Source organism: Eretmochelys imbricata, chromosome 18 (genome assembly GCF_965152235.1).
Source record: "Eretmochelys imbricata isolate rEreImb1 chromosome 18, rEreImb1.hap1, whole genome shotgun sequence".
Lineage (NCBI taxonomy): Eukaryota > Metazoa > Chordata > Testudines > Cheloniidae > Eretmochelys > Eretmochelys imbricata.
The window spans coordinates 1,469,861-1,485,682 of record NC_135589.1 but is presented as its reverse complement, the minus strand read 5'-3'; the positions used below and the strand labels follow the sequence as shown (position 1 = coordinate 1,485,682).

At 55.9% G+C, this 15,822-nt stretch overlaps 1 protein-coding gene across 1 annotated transcript; it reads right to left on the bottom strand.

Moving 5' to 3' along the window:
* Nucleotides 1–1,386: 1,386 nt before the first annotated feature.
* Nucleotides 1,387–7,837, bottom strand: LDLRAD2 (low density lipoprotein receptor class A domain containing 2). Its single transcript, XM_077837469.1, has 4 exons — nt 7,228–7,837; nt 4,012–4,161; nt 3,521–3,661; nt 1,387–1,907 (listed from the first exon to the last, which is right to left on the bottom strand). Exons 1-4 carry the CDS (start codon nt 7,835–7,837, stop codon nt 1,660–1,662), a joined length of 1,149 nt encoding a protein of 382 aa, XP_077693595.1. The 3' UTR covers nt 1,387–1,659.
* Between the last annotated feature and the right edge of the window lie 7,985 nt (nt 7,838–15,822).

The following is a 15,822-nucleotide window of genomic DNA, read 5'->3' as shown; positions in this document are numbered from 1 at the left end:
TCCCTGAGCAGAACCGGGAGCTCCAAGGGCACCGGTTCTAACAGAGCCCAGCCAATGTCACCTCTCTGCCTTGAGTGACGTCCCGCCCCGGGGCAAGGTGCCAGCACACGGCACAGGTCCCGCTGCCACTGCCCTGCGTTGCCCTTCTCTCCGGGGCGGCTGCCACCCCAGAGACCGGCAGGGAGCCGGGCTGCTTGTGTTCCTGCCATTCAGATGGCGTCCTAACGCACCCGACCCCAGACCACGTCCGGCTCGTGCTGTTTCACTGGATTCTTATTAAACGACAAGTAACGCCTGAGCTGTCTGTCGGAGGGTGAGCTGCACCTCGCCCTGTGTGTCTGCTTCGGGCGCCTGCCAGCCGGGCCAGGACTCAATACAGGGGGTGTTAGCAGTTGTCCCATGGGTCCCTCTTTGTTAACGAGTCACCAAACAGCTGCCAGTGAGGGGGCAGGCAGGGGGCTGGATGCAGAGTCTGGCAGGGCCCCACCAGTCCTATGGGCCCATTAAGCCGAGCCAGCACCTGGTGGGGCTTCATGGGGGAGTGTGATGGGAGCCAGGCGAAGGCCACGCTCCTCTTCCACTGGCTGGGGAGCAGCGTTTCCCTTGGGGTGTTTGGGCTAGGGCCCTGGCCCCTGCTGGACCTGCCAGCCCTGCTTGCCCCCGTCCCAGAGCCTCCTTTGGGGAGCCCAGCTGCAGCCGGATGGAGCCGGTGCTGTTTGTGCAGGAGCTGGGGGAAAGCCCCAGGGCCCCTTTAGCAGAAGATGGGGGTTGGTCACTGTTCCTAAATAAGCCGTGCTGAACCAGCCCGGTGCCTGGCTTCCCAGCCTCAGCCGGGTCACGTAGGGGGCAGCAGTGGCCATTGGTGTTGGCTCTCCTGGGCCTGGTTTCCAGTGGGGCCGAATGCCGGCAGCTCCTGGGGCTGCAGAGGAGTTCGCAGGCTTGGAGCTGCTGCCAAATCTGGCCCTCAGCACAGACTGGGCACCTGGAAATCAAGGTGCCCCAAAGCGTCTGCTTGTGACAAGGTGGGTGCAGCACCCCAGGAAATGGCCAGGCCTGGTCACCCCCAAAGCTCTTGCAATAGCATGACCCCAGCACCATGGGCCGTACTAGTGATGCCCACCCAGCCCTACCCGCTTGCAGGGCCAGCTCAGGGCTGGGCGCACACAGCTCCCAAGCAAAGGGGGGGCTTGTTTTATTAGCGCTGGGCTCACATCCTCCGCCAGCTGCACCCCACAGGGTGGGACAGTGCGTTTGGTGCGGCACGCGTCACAACAACACTCACAGGCCGATCTGGGGGCACGCGGCCTGCCCCCAGCCGCGCCGTGCTCAAAGGCTGGGGGCCAAGCCCCACCCAGGCCAGTGACTCTGTCGCTCCTTCCACCACCCGCAGCGCTCACTGGGGCAGCTCCTGGGCCCCCAAGCAGCCCTCTGGGCCCTTGTGTTTTGGAGGCTGCCGCCTCTGGGGGAAGGCACATGGGGCCTGGCCCGTGCCTATGGGAGTGGGCGGGGGGGTAGTGGGAGCTGCCCCATCCCCTCTCATCTCCCCCCACCCACCCCACCAAGCCAGCAGAGGGCACGGGCAGGAGAGGTCGGATCCCTGCTCCTCCGGCCGGGGGGAGGCCCAGTGCCCGCCCCCGGGCAAAGGTGGCACGGCTGGCATCAGAGGGGCAGGTCGTCGCTGTGCTGCGGCGTCACTTTGCCGGAACAGCCCTGGTTCCTGTGGGCACAGCTGCGGGGGCAGAGCTGGCATGAGGCCCACACGGAGTTGCAGCCAGGCAGGAACCGGCAGGCCCCGAGTCTCCAGACAAACCAGCCAGGGGACCAGCAGCACCAGAGCAGGAGGGCTGAGCCCACGCCCAGCCCCAGGAGGATGTAGAGGGGCAGCAGGGAGCCCGAGCTCCTCTCACCTGGAGAGGAAGGAAAAGGGCTGGGGGCAGTGAGTGCCAGGTGCCTCCCTTCTCCTCCCCAGCACCGCTCTGTGGCCATCTCTGCCCCCGAACGCCCTCGACGTGCTGGAGCCAAAAGCAGACAACTCTGGCGAGCCTGTCCTGCCACAGGGTGGGCAGAGCCCAGGGGGCTCCCGTGCCCTCAGTGCCCCAGCCATGGGGCCACAGGGCCTGAGTTGCTGCCACCCTGCTCCTTCTGCCATGTGGTGCTAAGCCAGCTGCACTGTGCATGGGGGCACGAGACACCAGGGACAGGGTGGATGCGGGCCGCAGGGGACAGCTGGCAATGCTGCATCACATGGCCAGGCGTTGGCCCTTGGAGGGTCGCTGTAGGGGGCACGTTGGGAGAGGAACAACACAGGTGCCTGTTGCAGGGCCCAGAGCCTCGGCGAGGGTCAGTGTGAGACAGCAGCTGATCTCCCACTCGCCTGCCGAGCCGCTACTCCTCGAGCCTGAGCTCAGAGCGGGGGGAGGAGGAACACACATGTAAACATGCCTGTCATTGCACACATGCCATTGCACACGCAGCCACCTGCCATTGCACACCCGCATGTCATCGCACACGCAGCCACCTGCCATTGCACGTGTCAATGCATGCACACACATCATACACCCACCTGTCATTACACACTTTGCACACACGCCCGTCATGGCACACACCTGTCAGTACACCCATTGCACACATGGACATACCTGTCATTACACATGCACACGCCCGTCATGGCACACACCTGTCACCATGCACACACGTCTGTCATTGCACAGGTACATACACAGCTGCTAGTGCATGTGCACACATGTAAACATGCAACTACCTGCCATTACACACATATGCACGTGTCATCGCACATAGACACATACACGTCATTACACAAACCTGGCATTACACCTGCACACAGGCCTTTCATTCCACACGTGCCATCGTAAGTTTGTCATTACACATACATCTGTCGTTGCACACACATGCATGTCATTGCACATGAGCCCATATCTGTCATTATATACACACCTCATTGCATATGGACACACACCTGCCATTACACATGTACATACACCTGTCATTACACACACATCATCACGTGTCTGGCATGACACACACAGAGCTCTCGTTGCACACACACACATGCGCACACATCAGTCAATCCTTCTGCAAAGTGCTGGGGGCATCCTGGGCTTTGGTCTCCCAGGAGCAAGCTCAGATTGGGCAGAAAGGGCCCTGGCTGCCCGCCGGTTCAGGCTCCCCCCGGGGCATGTCGCAGGGGCTCAAGCACCCACTGAAAATAAATAGGGGGTGCTCTGCCCTGCCCCCACTTGGCCTCTCCCCACCCCGAGGTCCCGCCCCTGCTCAGCCTCTTCCCCTGCTCGCATGGGGTGGAGGGAGGAGGGGACAGAGCAGAGCACCCACCGCCTGCGAGTGGGCGGGTCCCAGGCCCTGGCCCTGCCCCAGTCCCCGTCTGTACCATGGGGAACAGCCCAGCCCTGCCCCCAGGGCATGCGGAGAAATCCATGAACAATGCCAGATGCTGAGCACATTTCTGGGCCAGGCCCGGGACTTTGCACTTGGACTTAGGTACCTGCTGCAGGCTTGTCCAGGGGCGCAGTGTCTGGGGCCAAGGGGTGGCTCTTCTCTGCCCCGGCACAAGCCGCCATGCAGGGGGTGACGCTGGCTGCAGGGCTGCTCACCAGCTGGAGAGATGCTGATGTGGGGAGGTGGCCTGCATGGGGGAGAGGAAGGGGGTGTAATTGCACCTGCTGCCGGTGCGGGCGTCAGCCCAGCAAAGAGCCCCCAGGCCAGGAAAACCCTTGGAGGGGAGCAGCCCTGAGCTCCTGCTGCCCCCTCCCACCCCAGCAGCCCTTCCCTGGCAGCTGCCTCACTAAAGGCCTCAGAGCCCCCCACCTCCCCGTCTGTTTGCTCCCCCGTCCTCCCATCCAGAATGCTCCCCCGCGCTCCCAACTGCACCAGGCAGGATCGGGCCCGTATTTTCCAGCCCTCTTGTCCATTACTGCTCTCGGGGGCACTCCCTCTCCCCCGCCCTTGCCCTGGGTTCTCCCCACCCGCACTGACCTCTGCACTTGGCAGGGGGGTGGGCCGCCTGGTCCGAGCCGTCCCCGCAGTTATCGATGCCCATCCGGTCACACACCAGGCTTCTGGGGATGCACTTGCTGTTCCGGCACTGGAAGTACGGCTCCTCGCTGCACTCGGAGATGCTGAAGCCTGGAATGGAGATGGCCAGTGCTGACAGCGTGGCTGGGAGCATGCACTGGCGTGGGTACGTGACTCAGTGGCAGAGAGGGAAACGTGACCAAGCTGCCAGGCTCCCGGGGATGAGGTGATTAGGGTGCAGGAGGTGGCTCAGGGCTGGGGCAAGAGCTTGGGGTGTGGGCTCTGGGAAAGAGTTTGAGTGCAGGAGGGGGTTCTGAGCTGAGGGAGGGGGGTGGGGCATGGGAGGAAGTTTGAGAGTGGGGATCTGGCTGGGCAACACTTACCTCAGGCGGCTCTCGGAAGCAGTCGGCATGTCTGGCTCCTAGGCAGAGGGGCCAGGGCACTCCGTGCGCTGTCTGTGCCTGCTGGCACCTCCCCCACAGCTCCCACTGGCCAATGGGAGTTGCAGAGTTGGCACTCGGGGCAGGGGCAGTGCGTGGAGCCCCCTGGCTGCTCCTGTGCCTAGGAGCTGGACATGCGGACTGCTTCCAAGAGCTGCGCAGAGCCAGGTCAGGCCTGGAGCCTGCCTTAGCCCCACTGCGCCACCAACTGGCCTTTTAGCAGCCTGGTCAGTGGTGCTGACCGGAGCTGCCAGGGTCCCTTTCCAACAGGGTGTTCCAGTCAAAAACTGGCAACCTTAGCCATGCCGCAGAGTTTCAGACCCAGGCTCTCTGCAAGCTGGGGCCCTGCCTGGGGCACTGCAAGCCGGACCTTAACGCCCCACTAGCCACGGGTGAGACAGCAGGGCGAGCATGCCAAGAGGCTAAAGGACATGGCAGCACCTACTGCTCTGGAGGGGAGATGGCCTCTCCAGTCAGGGGGGCGGCACCAGAGCAGCGGGGGTGTCTGACCAGGGAGAATGGCCTTTGGTTTCTCTTGGAACCACTGGCTCTGGGGCCTGGCAGTGACCACTGAGAGCGGAGCCAGGCTATCGCTCCACCAACGCCCCGCTCACTGGCATCAGGGGCGGGGCGTCACTGATCTCAGCAGGGCCATGAGTTCACCCTGACTAAAGGGCTCTTTGCAGGGCTAGAAACCCTGTGTCTCAGAGCCCGAGACAGTCGGCACAACCTGAAGACCTGAACTACACTGGCCACAGTGGGTGTGGGGGGGGGGGGGGTGAGAGAGCGAGCGAGCGTGAGGTTGCATGTGAGAGGACATGTGCAACCTTGTGTGAGATGGGGGGGTGTGTGTGCAGGAGCGTGTGTGCAGCTGTTCATGTACAGCCTTGTGTGAGACTCTGGGTGTGCGTGCACGCAGGCCTGTGTGTGTGGAAGCATTTGTGCAGCCTTGTGTGAGACACGGTCTGCGGGTGTCTGTGTGCAGCCGTGTGTGTCTGTGTGTCTAGGGGTGTGCGCAGCCGTGTGCGTCTGTGTGTCTAGGGGTGTGCGCAGCCGTGTGTGTTTGTGTGTATAGGGGTGTGAATAGGGGTGTGTGCAGCCGTGTGTGTCTGTGTGTCTAGGGGTGTGTGCAGCCGTGTGTGTCTGTGTGTATAGGGGTGTGAATAGGGGTGTGTGCAGCCGTGTGTATAGGGGTGTGTGCAGCCATGTGTGTCTGTGTGTCTAGGGGTGTGTGCAGCCGTGTGTGTCTGTGTGTATAGGGGTGTGAATAGGGGTGTGTGCAGCCGTGTGTATAGGGGTGTGAATAGGGGTGTGTGCAGCCATGTGTGTTTGTGTGTATAGGGGTGTGTGCAGCCGTGTGTGTCTGTGTGTATAGGGGTGTGAATAGGGGTGTGTGCAGCCGTGTGTATAGGGGTGTGTGCAGCCATGTGTGTTTGTGTGTATAGGGGTGTGTGCAGCCGTGTGTGTCTGTGTGTATAGGGGTGTGAATAGGGGTGTGTGCAGCCATGTGTGTTTGTGTGTATAGGGGTGTGAATAGGGGTGTGTGCAGCCGTGTGTATAGGGGTGTGTGCAGCCATGTGTGTTTGTGTGTATAGGGGTGTGAATAGGGGTGTGTGCAGCCGTGTGTATAGGGGTGTGTGCAGCCGTGTGTGTTTGTGTGTATAGGGGTGTGAATAGGGGTGTGTGCAGCCGTGTGTGTTTGTGTGTATAGGGGTGTGTGCAGCCGTGTGTGTCTGTGTGTATAGGGGTGTGAATAGGGGTGTGTGCAGCCGTGTGTGTCTGTGTGTCTAGGGGTGTGTGCAGCCGTGTGTGTCTGTGTGTATAGGGGTGTGTATAGGGGTGTGTGCAGCCGTGTGTGTCTGTGTGTATAGGGGTGTGTGCAGCCGTGTGTGTCTGTGTGTATAGGGGTGTGAATAGGGGTGTGTGCAGCCGTGTGTGTTTGTGTGTCTAGGGGTGTGTGCAGCCGTGTGTGTCTGTGTGAATAGGGGTGTGAATAGGGGTGTGTGCAGCCGTGTGTGTCTGTGTGTGTGTCTAGGGGTGTGTGCAGCCATGTGTGTTTGTGTGTATAGGGGTGTGTATAGGGGTGTGTGCAGCCGTGTGTGTCTGTGTGTATAGGGGTGTGAATAGGGGTGTGTGCAGCCGTGTGTGTCTGTGTGTGTGTCTAGGGGTGTGTGCAGCCGTGTGTGTCTGTGTGAATAGGGGTGTGTGCAGACAGCGTGTGTCCAGGAATATATGTGCAGCTGTGCGTGGGGGGCCTAGGCACACGTCATTCTGTGTTCCAGGCAACTGTGGAGTCCCTGGCAAACAGGTGCGTTTTCCCCGTGCCTGATGGGTGTTCATCGCCATCACACGCGCTTGCAGCCAAGCCCATGTCACTCCTGATTCACCCCCCACCCCGCCAATCAGGTGGCCTTTGGAATCTGCCCCCCCGGGCGTTCATGGGCCAGCCCTGCCTTTGCTCCCCGGCCTGCACCCGATCCAGCCACCCCAGGCCAAGACTCCTGCAGAGCCTGGCGGGGATTCAGCAGATGGCACAAATACTCAGTTTATTTCCTCCACTGAAGCCCTTTGCCACATGTGCCCTGGCCCCGTGACGGCCGGTGACCGGGCCCCAGGGCACAGCTGGCAGTGGTCTCCAGGCAGGCGGCAGGGGCTGGGCAGCTGATCTGTGGGCTAGACACTGTGCTTGTCTGGCAAGGTCCTTTGGCTCGTGCCCCCTGCACGTGTTGCACCTCACCCAGTCGGAAGGATGTAAAATCGCCGACGAAATCCACCCGGGGCTGCTGCCCCCGTGTCACCAAGCGGAGGGTCAGGTAGTTCCCGGTGGACAGGATGGGCCTGGGGATGCTCTTCCCACACAGCGGGACCCCCAGGGGCTCGGCAGCACGACCTCTGCCATCATAGAACTGCACATACGATCCAGCATTGCAGGGATCCTGAAGCTCCCAGTCTCCACCAGACGAGGTCTGTCCAGGCCCCCTTTGGCTGGGCCGGGTGGTCTCTGGGGGCAGAGGTGCTCCGGTGGCAGTGGGTGGGGGCCTGCCGCTGGGGGCCAGGCGCAGCAAGCTGTACACCAAGAAGAATCGGAACTGAAACTGGACTTTGTCTTTGGGCGACGCGGCCTGCATGGTGAGGGAGCAGTCTGTCCCCGTGGCCACGAAGTAGTAGCGCCGGGAGTCCCTGTGCGAATTGATAATCAGCCCGTCGTCTCTGATGGTCAGGCCACAAAAATCCACCAGGTTCACTGAGGCGGGGGAGAGAGAGAGAGTTGCCACCCGAGCCCCAGCAGGATGTGCAGCCCCTGAATCCCAGTGCCTCTGTCCCTGCCTCGGGAGACGGCAAAGCATGGAAACGGCCCTGGGGGGAGCCGGCTCGTCCCCGCCTAGCGCCCAGCTGCGCTAACAACATGCACCAGCTCACACGGCTGCGGCCTGCTCTGGGGACACACAGATACCGCCTTCCAGGGTTGCTCCTCTGACCCCAAGGGCCAGGATGCACAAACCCCACAGCAGGTAGGAAGGGGTTAAAGAGCAGCCATGGGATCGGGCAGCCCCGCCCTGCACACCTGTGACTGATGCCAGGTTTGGAGGAGATGCTTACCAGGGAGAAGCCCAGCTCAGAGGACCCCAGCCCTGGGAGGGCATCAGGCCTCTTCCCCTCAGCTCCCAGAGGGGAGCCCAGCTGCTGTCAGGCTCCTGCACACACCGGGTGCAGGACGATGGCCAGGCCGCTGGTGGGACAGGAGGCATGGTGCTGGGCTCTACTGCTGTTAGTTTGGTTTTCATGCTTTGCTGCCGCACCCCCTGGCTTGAAATGGTTTCCATCATTAACAGTTTGGTTTCAAGTCTCTCAGCACCCCCACTATAAAAACGGTTCCAGCATCCCTGGCTGTGGCAGCGGCTGAGACCACGAGCCTGGCCCCAGGGCAGGATGCAGACAAGGCGAGCCCCTGCACCCAAGCTGGGCTGGTTCAGGAAGTAGCTGAGGGAAGAAGAAAGAGGGCTGATGAGGCAGAAAACCCACTTGCTGCAGGGTCCCTGGGCTGGATCCAGGGTGGAGGCAGGGAGTGGGTCCCTACAGGCTAACCAAGGGGGCTGTATGGAGGCCCCAGACACAGGGGCCAGAAGGACTAAGGGGCTGGACCTGGGGCAATGTCATGGCACTGTTGAGTCAAGCTCTGGTTCATCCGAAAGGGCTGAATGTAACTGTGCCCTGGCTGGAGGCCATGGGCGGATGGGACAGCCGGTCGCAGGGGCTACGGAGAGGCAATACCCTGAGACACCGCGCCCAGCCACAGGGCACCACGTCAGCTTGCAAGGCACAGCCCCGCACAGCAAAGCCCCGCAGAGAGGTAACAGCCCCCCAAGGTCACGGTGGCTCCCAGGATGAAGTCTGTCTGGGGGGACAATCCCAGGGCTGCTGGGAGCTGGGCCAGCTGAGTGCAGGGGACTGGCAGGCCGTAAATCTCAGGCAGTGTTCTTGGCACTGGGACTTGGCCAGAGATTTCACTGCCATGACTCTGGCCATGCTCCATCTGGGGGGCACCGGGCACAAGGGGCTGGTGCTCTTTGGAACCTGTTGTCCACAACAACCTGCACCAGTCGTGGCTGCTGCTGCCCGAACTTCCAGTCAGGGAGAAGGGGTGGCAGGGGGGAGACCTACAGCCACTCTTCAATGCCCCAGAGAACTACAGCTTTGACAAACCTTCCCGATAGACTGACTGGAAGCCGTAATTTGCAAGATTTTGAACTGCTAAAAAAAACTCCACAAAGAAACTGGAGATATTCAGGTATCGTCTCTAATTTATGCTATGGGGAAACAGGTCGAGAATATCTTTATATCTATTGACTTTACTGAAGATAGTCACAAAGATGACTATGAACAGGTTTTGGCTATGTTTGATGCATATTTTCTACCTCAGAGAAATGTAGTTTATGAAAAAGCATGTTTTCACCAGAGAATTCAAAAACCAGGGGAAAATGTTGACTGTTTTATAAGAGCTCTGGGTACACTGGCTGAAACCTGAGATTTGGGGAATCCAAAACAGGAAAATATCAGAGTCAGGCTGGTTATTGGGTTAACAGATAAAAGCCTTTCACAGCAGCTACAGCTGAAGAGATTTAACCCCAGCCACAGCTATGCAGAGAGTGAAGCAGTCAGAATTAGCCAAACAACAGGCCAAATGGCAGGAGCAACTTGAAAAACCTGAAATTAGATTAAAAGCTGCAGACAGACACTTGCATGTTATCATAAAACCCTGAGGCCAGGAGAAAGAACTCCCAGGCTAAGAGGGACAAATTCCAGCCTAGTGCCCAAGGTGTGGAAAAAGTCGTATCCCAAGAGATGATTCATGTCCAGCCAGAGGCGCATGGTGTAATATGTGCATGAAATATGGACATTTTTTGGCTGTTTGCCACCACAGGGAGTTGACTCATATTACAGACAATCAAGATGAGCTGTTGTTCTGGGATCTATCACTGCTGGTGACACAGAATGTACCTGGAGAGTGAAACGGACTATTCTGTTGGCAAGACTATTGACTTTAAAATTGACTCAGAGCTGACATCACAGTCATCTCAGCAATTGCCTTCAACCTCTCCCAAAGCTGAATTTACCTGTCACAGCTCAGGCTAGCCCTGGAGGGATTCTGAGCTGCATGGGCCAGCTCACCACAGAACAACTTACAAAGACAAGAGCTTTGTGTTCACAGTGTACGTGATCCAAGGACACAGACCAACAGCCTTCCCGGCCACAGCGGAGCAGCCATGATGGGCCTAGTGAGAAAGGTGGATGAACTCCATGGAATATTTGGTGATATTGGACTTCTGAAAGAAGATCCAGTGCAATGACCTTAAGAGCCAATGCTGAACCATACAGTGCACCTACACCATGCAGGATTCCTAGCCCATTACTTCATAAAGTGGAAACTGAGTTAAAGAGAATGGAGCGGCTTGGCATAATCAAGCCAACTGCATGGTGTGCCCCAATGGTACCAGAAATAAAGAAAAATAGAAAAATACAAATCTGTATGGATCTTAACAGTCTTAATGAATTAGCTGTGAGACAAAAATCTACCCTTCCACCACTGGCTGACTTCCTCCCCAAAATGAAAGGAGCTACAGTATTCTCCAAGCTGGATACCTTGAGTGGATTCTGGCAAATTCCGTTAGCCACAGAAAGTGCTAAACTGACTACATTTATCAGACCCTTTGGGAGATTTTGCTTTGAAAGATCACCTTTTGGAATTGCCAGTGCACCTGAAATTTTCCAAAAAACAATGGCAGAATTGCTAACTAATGCAAATGGAGTTGTCGTTTCCATGGATGATATTCTGATATCCTGTCCTCACAGCAGATGGTAACTGGCTCCTCACAGTCAAAAGCTGGGCAGAGCACTCTGATAGTCTCCTGAACTGTCAATCCACTATGTCCAATGGAGCCATTGACTCACGCCCGCAGTGTCCTGTCCTGGAGGGGCTAGCTGTGGACCTTTCTTTAGACAAAGTTACTAAGGCCATCAAGCAGCTGTTCAGGGGCAAGTCTCCACCCCTGGTTGCATTCCACTTAATGTGTACAAATGTGGAGGTGTTCACCTGGTCAGAAAACTCACCAACTTTTTCAAGACTATATAGGAACAGGACACTGTGCCCCAGGAGTATAAAGATGCCTTCATAGTCCATCTATACAAGAGGAAGGGAAGCATACCTTGCAGTGAGAACCATCGTGGAATCGCACAACTGTCTATAGTGGGGAAGATCCTTGTAGTCCCCAGCAAGCTCATCTCTCACTTAGTGGACTCGGTGTATCCAGAGTCACAGTGTGGCTTTCGTCCTGGCCATGGCACCATGGACATGAGTTTTGCAGAGAAGGCTGGTGAACAGAACAAGGACCTGTACATGGTGTTTGCTGGCCTGACCAAGGCCTTCGGCACAGTGAATCACAAGGGCCTGTGGAAACTCCTCCATAATTTTGGCTGCCCAGAGAAGAGGACTGCTGTCATCTGCTCACTTCATGATGGCATAATGGGCAGGGTTATGGAGACTCATCAGAAGCCTTCCCTGTCACCAACGGCAATGGCTCTCAACCTTCCCAGACTACTGTACCCCTTTCAGGGGTCTGATGTGTCTTGTGTACCCCCAAGTTTCACCTTACTTAAACTACTTGCTAGTAATTATAAAATAAATCAATTAGAATATAAATATTGTACTTACATTTCAGTGTATATAGAGCAATATAAACAAGTCATTGTCTGCATGAAATTTTAGTTTGTACTTTGGGGGGAGATAGCTTAGTGGTTTGAGCATTGGCCTGCTAAACCCAAGGTTGTGAATTCAATCCTTGAGGGGGCCATTTAGGGATCTGGGCCAAAAATTGGGGATTGGTCCTGCTTTGAGCAGGGGGTTGGACTAGATGACCTCCTGAGGTCCCTTCCAACCCTGATATTCTATGACTTCACTAGTGCTTTCTATGTAGCCTGTTGTAAAACTAGGCAAATATCTAGATGAGTTGATGTACCCCCTGGAAGATCTCTGCGTACCCTTGATTGAGAACCACTGACCAATGGCACCAAACAAGGATGCGTAATGGCTCCAGCCCTCTTTGCCACTGTCTTTTCAGCCATGCTCTTGGTCACATTCCAGGACTTTGACAGAGGCGTAGACTTCTGGTTTATATTGGATGAGGGGTCTAGTCAATCTACAGCAACTCAGGGCCTGCACCAAGGTAACTGAACAGCTACTAAGAGATCTCCTGTTTGCTGACACCTGTGCTCTCCCTACACACACACTCGAGGACATTCAGCTTATTGTGGACCATTCTTCCTATGCCTCAAAATGCTTCAGTTTCACACTCAGCCTGACAAAGACAGAGGTCATGCACCAGCCAGCATCAGACCACCCGCATCATGATCCCATTGTCACAACCGACAACACACCCCTCAACTCAATCAGGAAATTCTGCTGCCCGGGTACCATGTTGGATGATGAGATCACTCAGCGCCTGGCAAAGGCCAGCTTGACATTTGCCAGGCTCACCCATGAACTCCAAAGGGAACGTGGAGTCTGCCTCAGAACCAAGATAAAAAACCTACCACTCTCTTGTACTCACCTCACTCCTCCATGGGGCAACACATGGACGTTCTATGAACACCACATTAAACAGCTGAAGAGCTTCCACCTATGCTGCCTAAGATCCATCTGCAACATCAAGTGGCAGGACAGGATCCCGGCACAGAGGTCACTGAGAGGTGCAAATCCCTGCCCACAAGAGAATGCTCATCAGGGCTCAGCTTCGCTGGGTTGGACACAAGGTGCGCATGGAGGTTTCCCATACACCGAAACCAGCACTCTCCAGCCAGCTGAGACAGGAACCTGCTCTAAGGATCAATCCATCCTCATATACAAAGACGCCTTGAAGGCCAACCTCAAAGCATGCAAGATAGACATTAAAACCTGGAAACTTGTTGCAATGGACAGACCCAGAGGTAGAGGTCTGTGCCATGAGGCTGTGTCCACATTTGGTTTGTGAGGTGTTTGCAGGGGAAGAGAGCACCTCATAAGGCTAACACCTCAAAACTTCCCATCAACAACAACTACACTTCCAAGACATGAGACTGCATTTGCAAACCCAGGATTGGACTCACTTCTCTTGTGAAATGCCATAAAAACAAATAAACCCAGAACTTAGGTCACTACTAACTGAACACTCACCTGTTGAAGCAATGAGAGAATCCATAACACTCTGATAAGTGGAACTTCCACGGAAGACACACCAAAACCCTCAATAAAGTCCTATGCCTTATCAGGCACTCTGGACTGAAGCTAAGAAGGAAAAATCCATCTTCCACCGAACCCAAAGGAGTTTTTGGAACAAACAATAAAGAAAGATGGAATCAGTCCTAGTCCTGAGAAAGTACAAGCAATTCTAGAATTGAATGTACCAATCAATGTACCAAAACTGAGACGTATATTGGGGATGGTACATTACCTTGGTCAATATCTATAAGACCTTTCTTCAGTGACAAAATCACTGAACGAACTGTTCAAGTTCAAGACATCTTGGCTATGGGGCCAAACCAAGAAATTGCCTTCAAAAAGGGAAAAGAAATGATTTCAACAGCGCCAGTTCTCAAGAACTATGATGTGAACAAACCCACCCTGGTCAGTGCAGATGCAAGCACCTGTGGCCTCGGTGGTATATTGTTTTAACAACAGGGCTCTGAGTGGAAATTAGTGCATTTTTCTCTTGCACACTTACGGAAGTAGAAAAACTGTATGAACAAGGAGTGCCTGGCAAGCGTATGGGCATGTGAGAATTTTTAGAGATAGCTGTGTGGACTGGATTAATTTTATAGATAGCTGTGTGGGCTGGAGTACCCATGGGGGAAAATGGTAGGTGCTTAGCACCCACCGACAGCCATCTCCCCCTTCCCTCCAGCGCCTCCTGCCGACCAGTGGCCACACCAATCAGCACCTCCCCCTCACTCCCAGCCCCTCCTGCCCACCACGGAATAGCTGTTGTGAAGAAAAAGAATTCAGCACCCAGATCGTACGTGATCGAGCTAACAGTGTAGAGTTCAACAGAAACCATCAACATCTACAGTTTGTTCCTCAAAGAACAATCAACAGAGCAAACTCTGCAGCTGGCAGATGCAGAACAAGTAGACGAGGACTCAAGGATTCCAACATAGCCAGTCACTGCAGCTAATGGACAGCCAGATGACCAAGTCGTTATGCATTCAGGTTGTGTAATTAGAAACCAGTACGATTCAGAGACACTGAACAGACTGATCTGTACTGAACATCAAAGACAGCGCGACAGTGTAAATACTGTAACTGGTAGGAATGTAGAACTTAAAGGGGGAGATGTGATGGGATGCTAAACTGTACCACATTCTTCAGCCACTAGGCAGCACTGTGTGCGCCATACTTTAGGTAAGCTAACCTTGGCCCTCCCTGGCGGAGCGTTAAAGGATCTAACGATGAACACAGCTGAGTATAAGCCTGCTCTGTGCCCCGCTCACATCTGGTTCAGAAGAACATGACAAGGGATATCTCAACGGCTTGAATTAGAGTAGCTTTAGTGATCCCTCCCCTGCTACTTCACAGAGCCATGGATTTTTCAAAGAACCTCACCCAGTGACTTCTGCATCTCGCTCATTACCTTTGCTGGAGATCTGGCTTCACTTGCCCACAATGAGTTAAGTCCGGGGTGAAAGTAACTGAGGCCACTTACCGGTACAGGGCCGGGGCGGCTCCGGCCCCCAGAAGGGGCGGGGCCTCGGGCGGAAGGGGCAGGGCTGGGGGGGTGAGCATCCCCCAGCCAGCCCTTCCAGGCCGCCTGGCCCGCGCCACCCGGGGCTCCCGTGTTGATTTAAAGGGCCCGGGGCTCCGGACACCGCTTCCGCTACTGCAGCCGTGGCGTCTGGAGCCCCGGGCCCTTTTAAATCACTGGCCCCAGGGCAGCAGCTCCTTTGCCCCCCACCCAGCCCTTCGGCGGCCGGGGGGGGGGCAAAAGGGGCAGGGACGTTAAAGTGCTGCAGGGTCCTTTGCTGTAGCAGCTCTTTAACGTTGCTGCCCCCCACCCCCCACGTCAGTGGCCCCGCCGATGTGCAGAGGGCACAGTCACATCCAAGTGCTGCCACGGCAACGCTTTACTGGGGGCTGGGTATGGGCCGGGGCAGGTTCTTGCTGGTACGCGGTACCAGCCCCTACCGGCTCACTTTCACCCCTGGTTAAGTCTGTGTCTGGTTCTGAGCAACCTCTCTCCTATAGTAAAAAGAAAAGGAGGACTTGTGGCACCTTAGAGACTAACCAATTTATTTGAGCATAAGCTTTCGTGAGCTACAGCTCACTTCATCGGATGCATACCGTGGAAACTGCAGCAGACTTTATATATACACAGAGAATATGAAACAATACCTCCTCCCACCCCACTGTCCTGCTGGTAATAGCTTATCTAAAGTAATCATCAGGTTAGGCCATTTCCAGCGCAAATCCAGGTTTTCTCACCCTCCACCCCCCCACACAAATTCACTCTCCTGCTGGTGATAGCCCATCCAAAGTGATAACTCTTTACACAACGCTACCAGCACTCCCAGCTACCTTCGAGACACCACTGACTTCCTGAGGAAACTTCAATCCATCGGTGATCTTCCTGATAACACCATCCTGGCCACTATGGATGTAGAAGCCCTCTACACCAATAAGCTCTGCGATACAACCGCATTTGCTCCAACCCCTCAGACAGAGACAAACACCTACAAGATCTCTAAAAGAAAAGGAGTACTTGTGGCACCTTAGAGACTAACCAGTTTATTTGAGCATGAGCTTTCG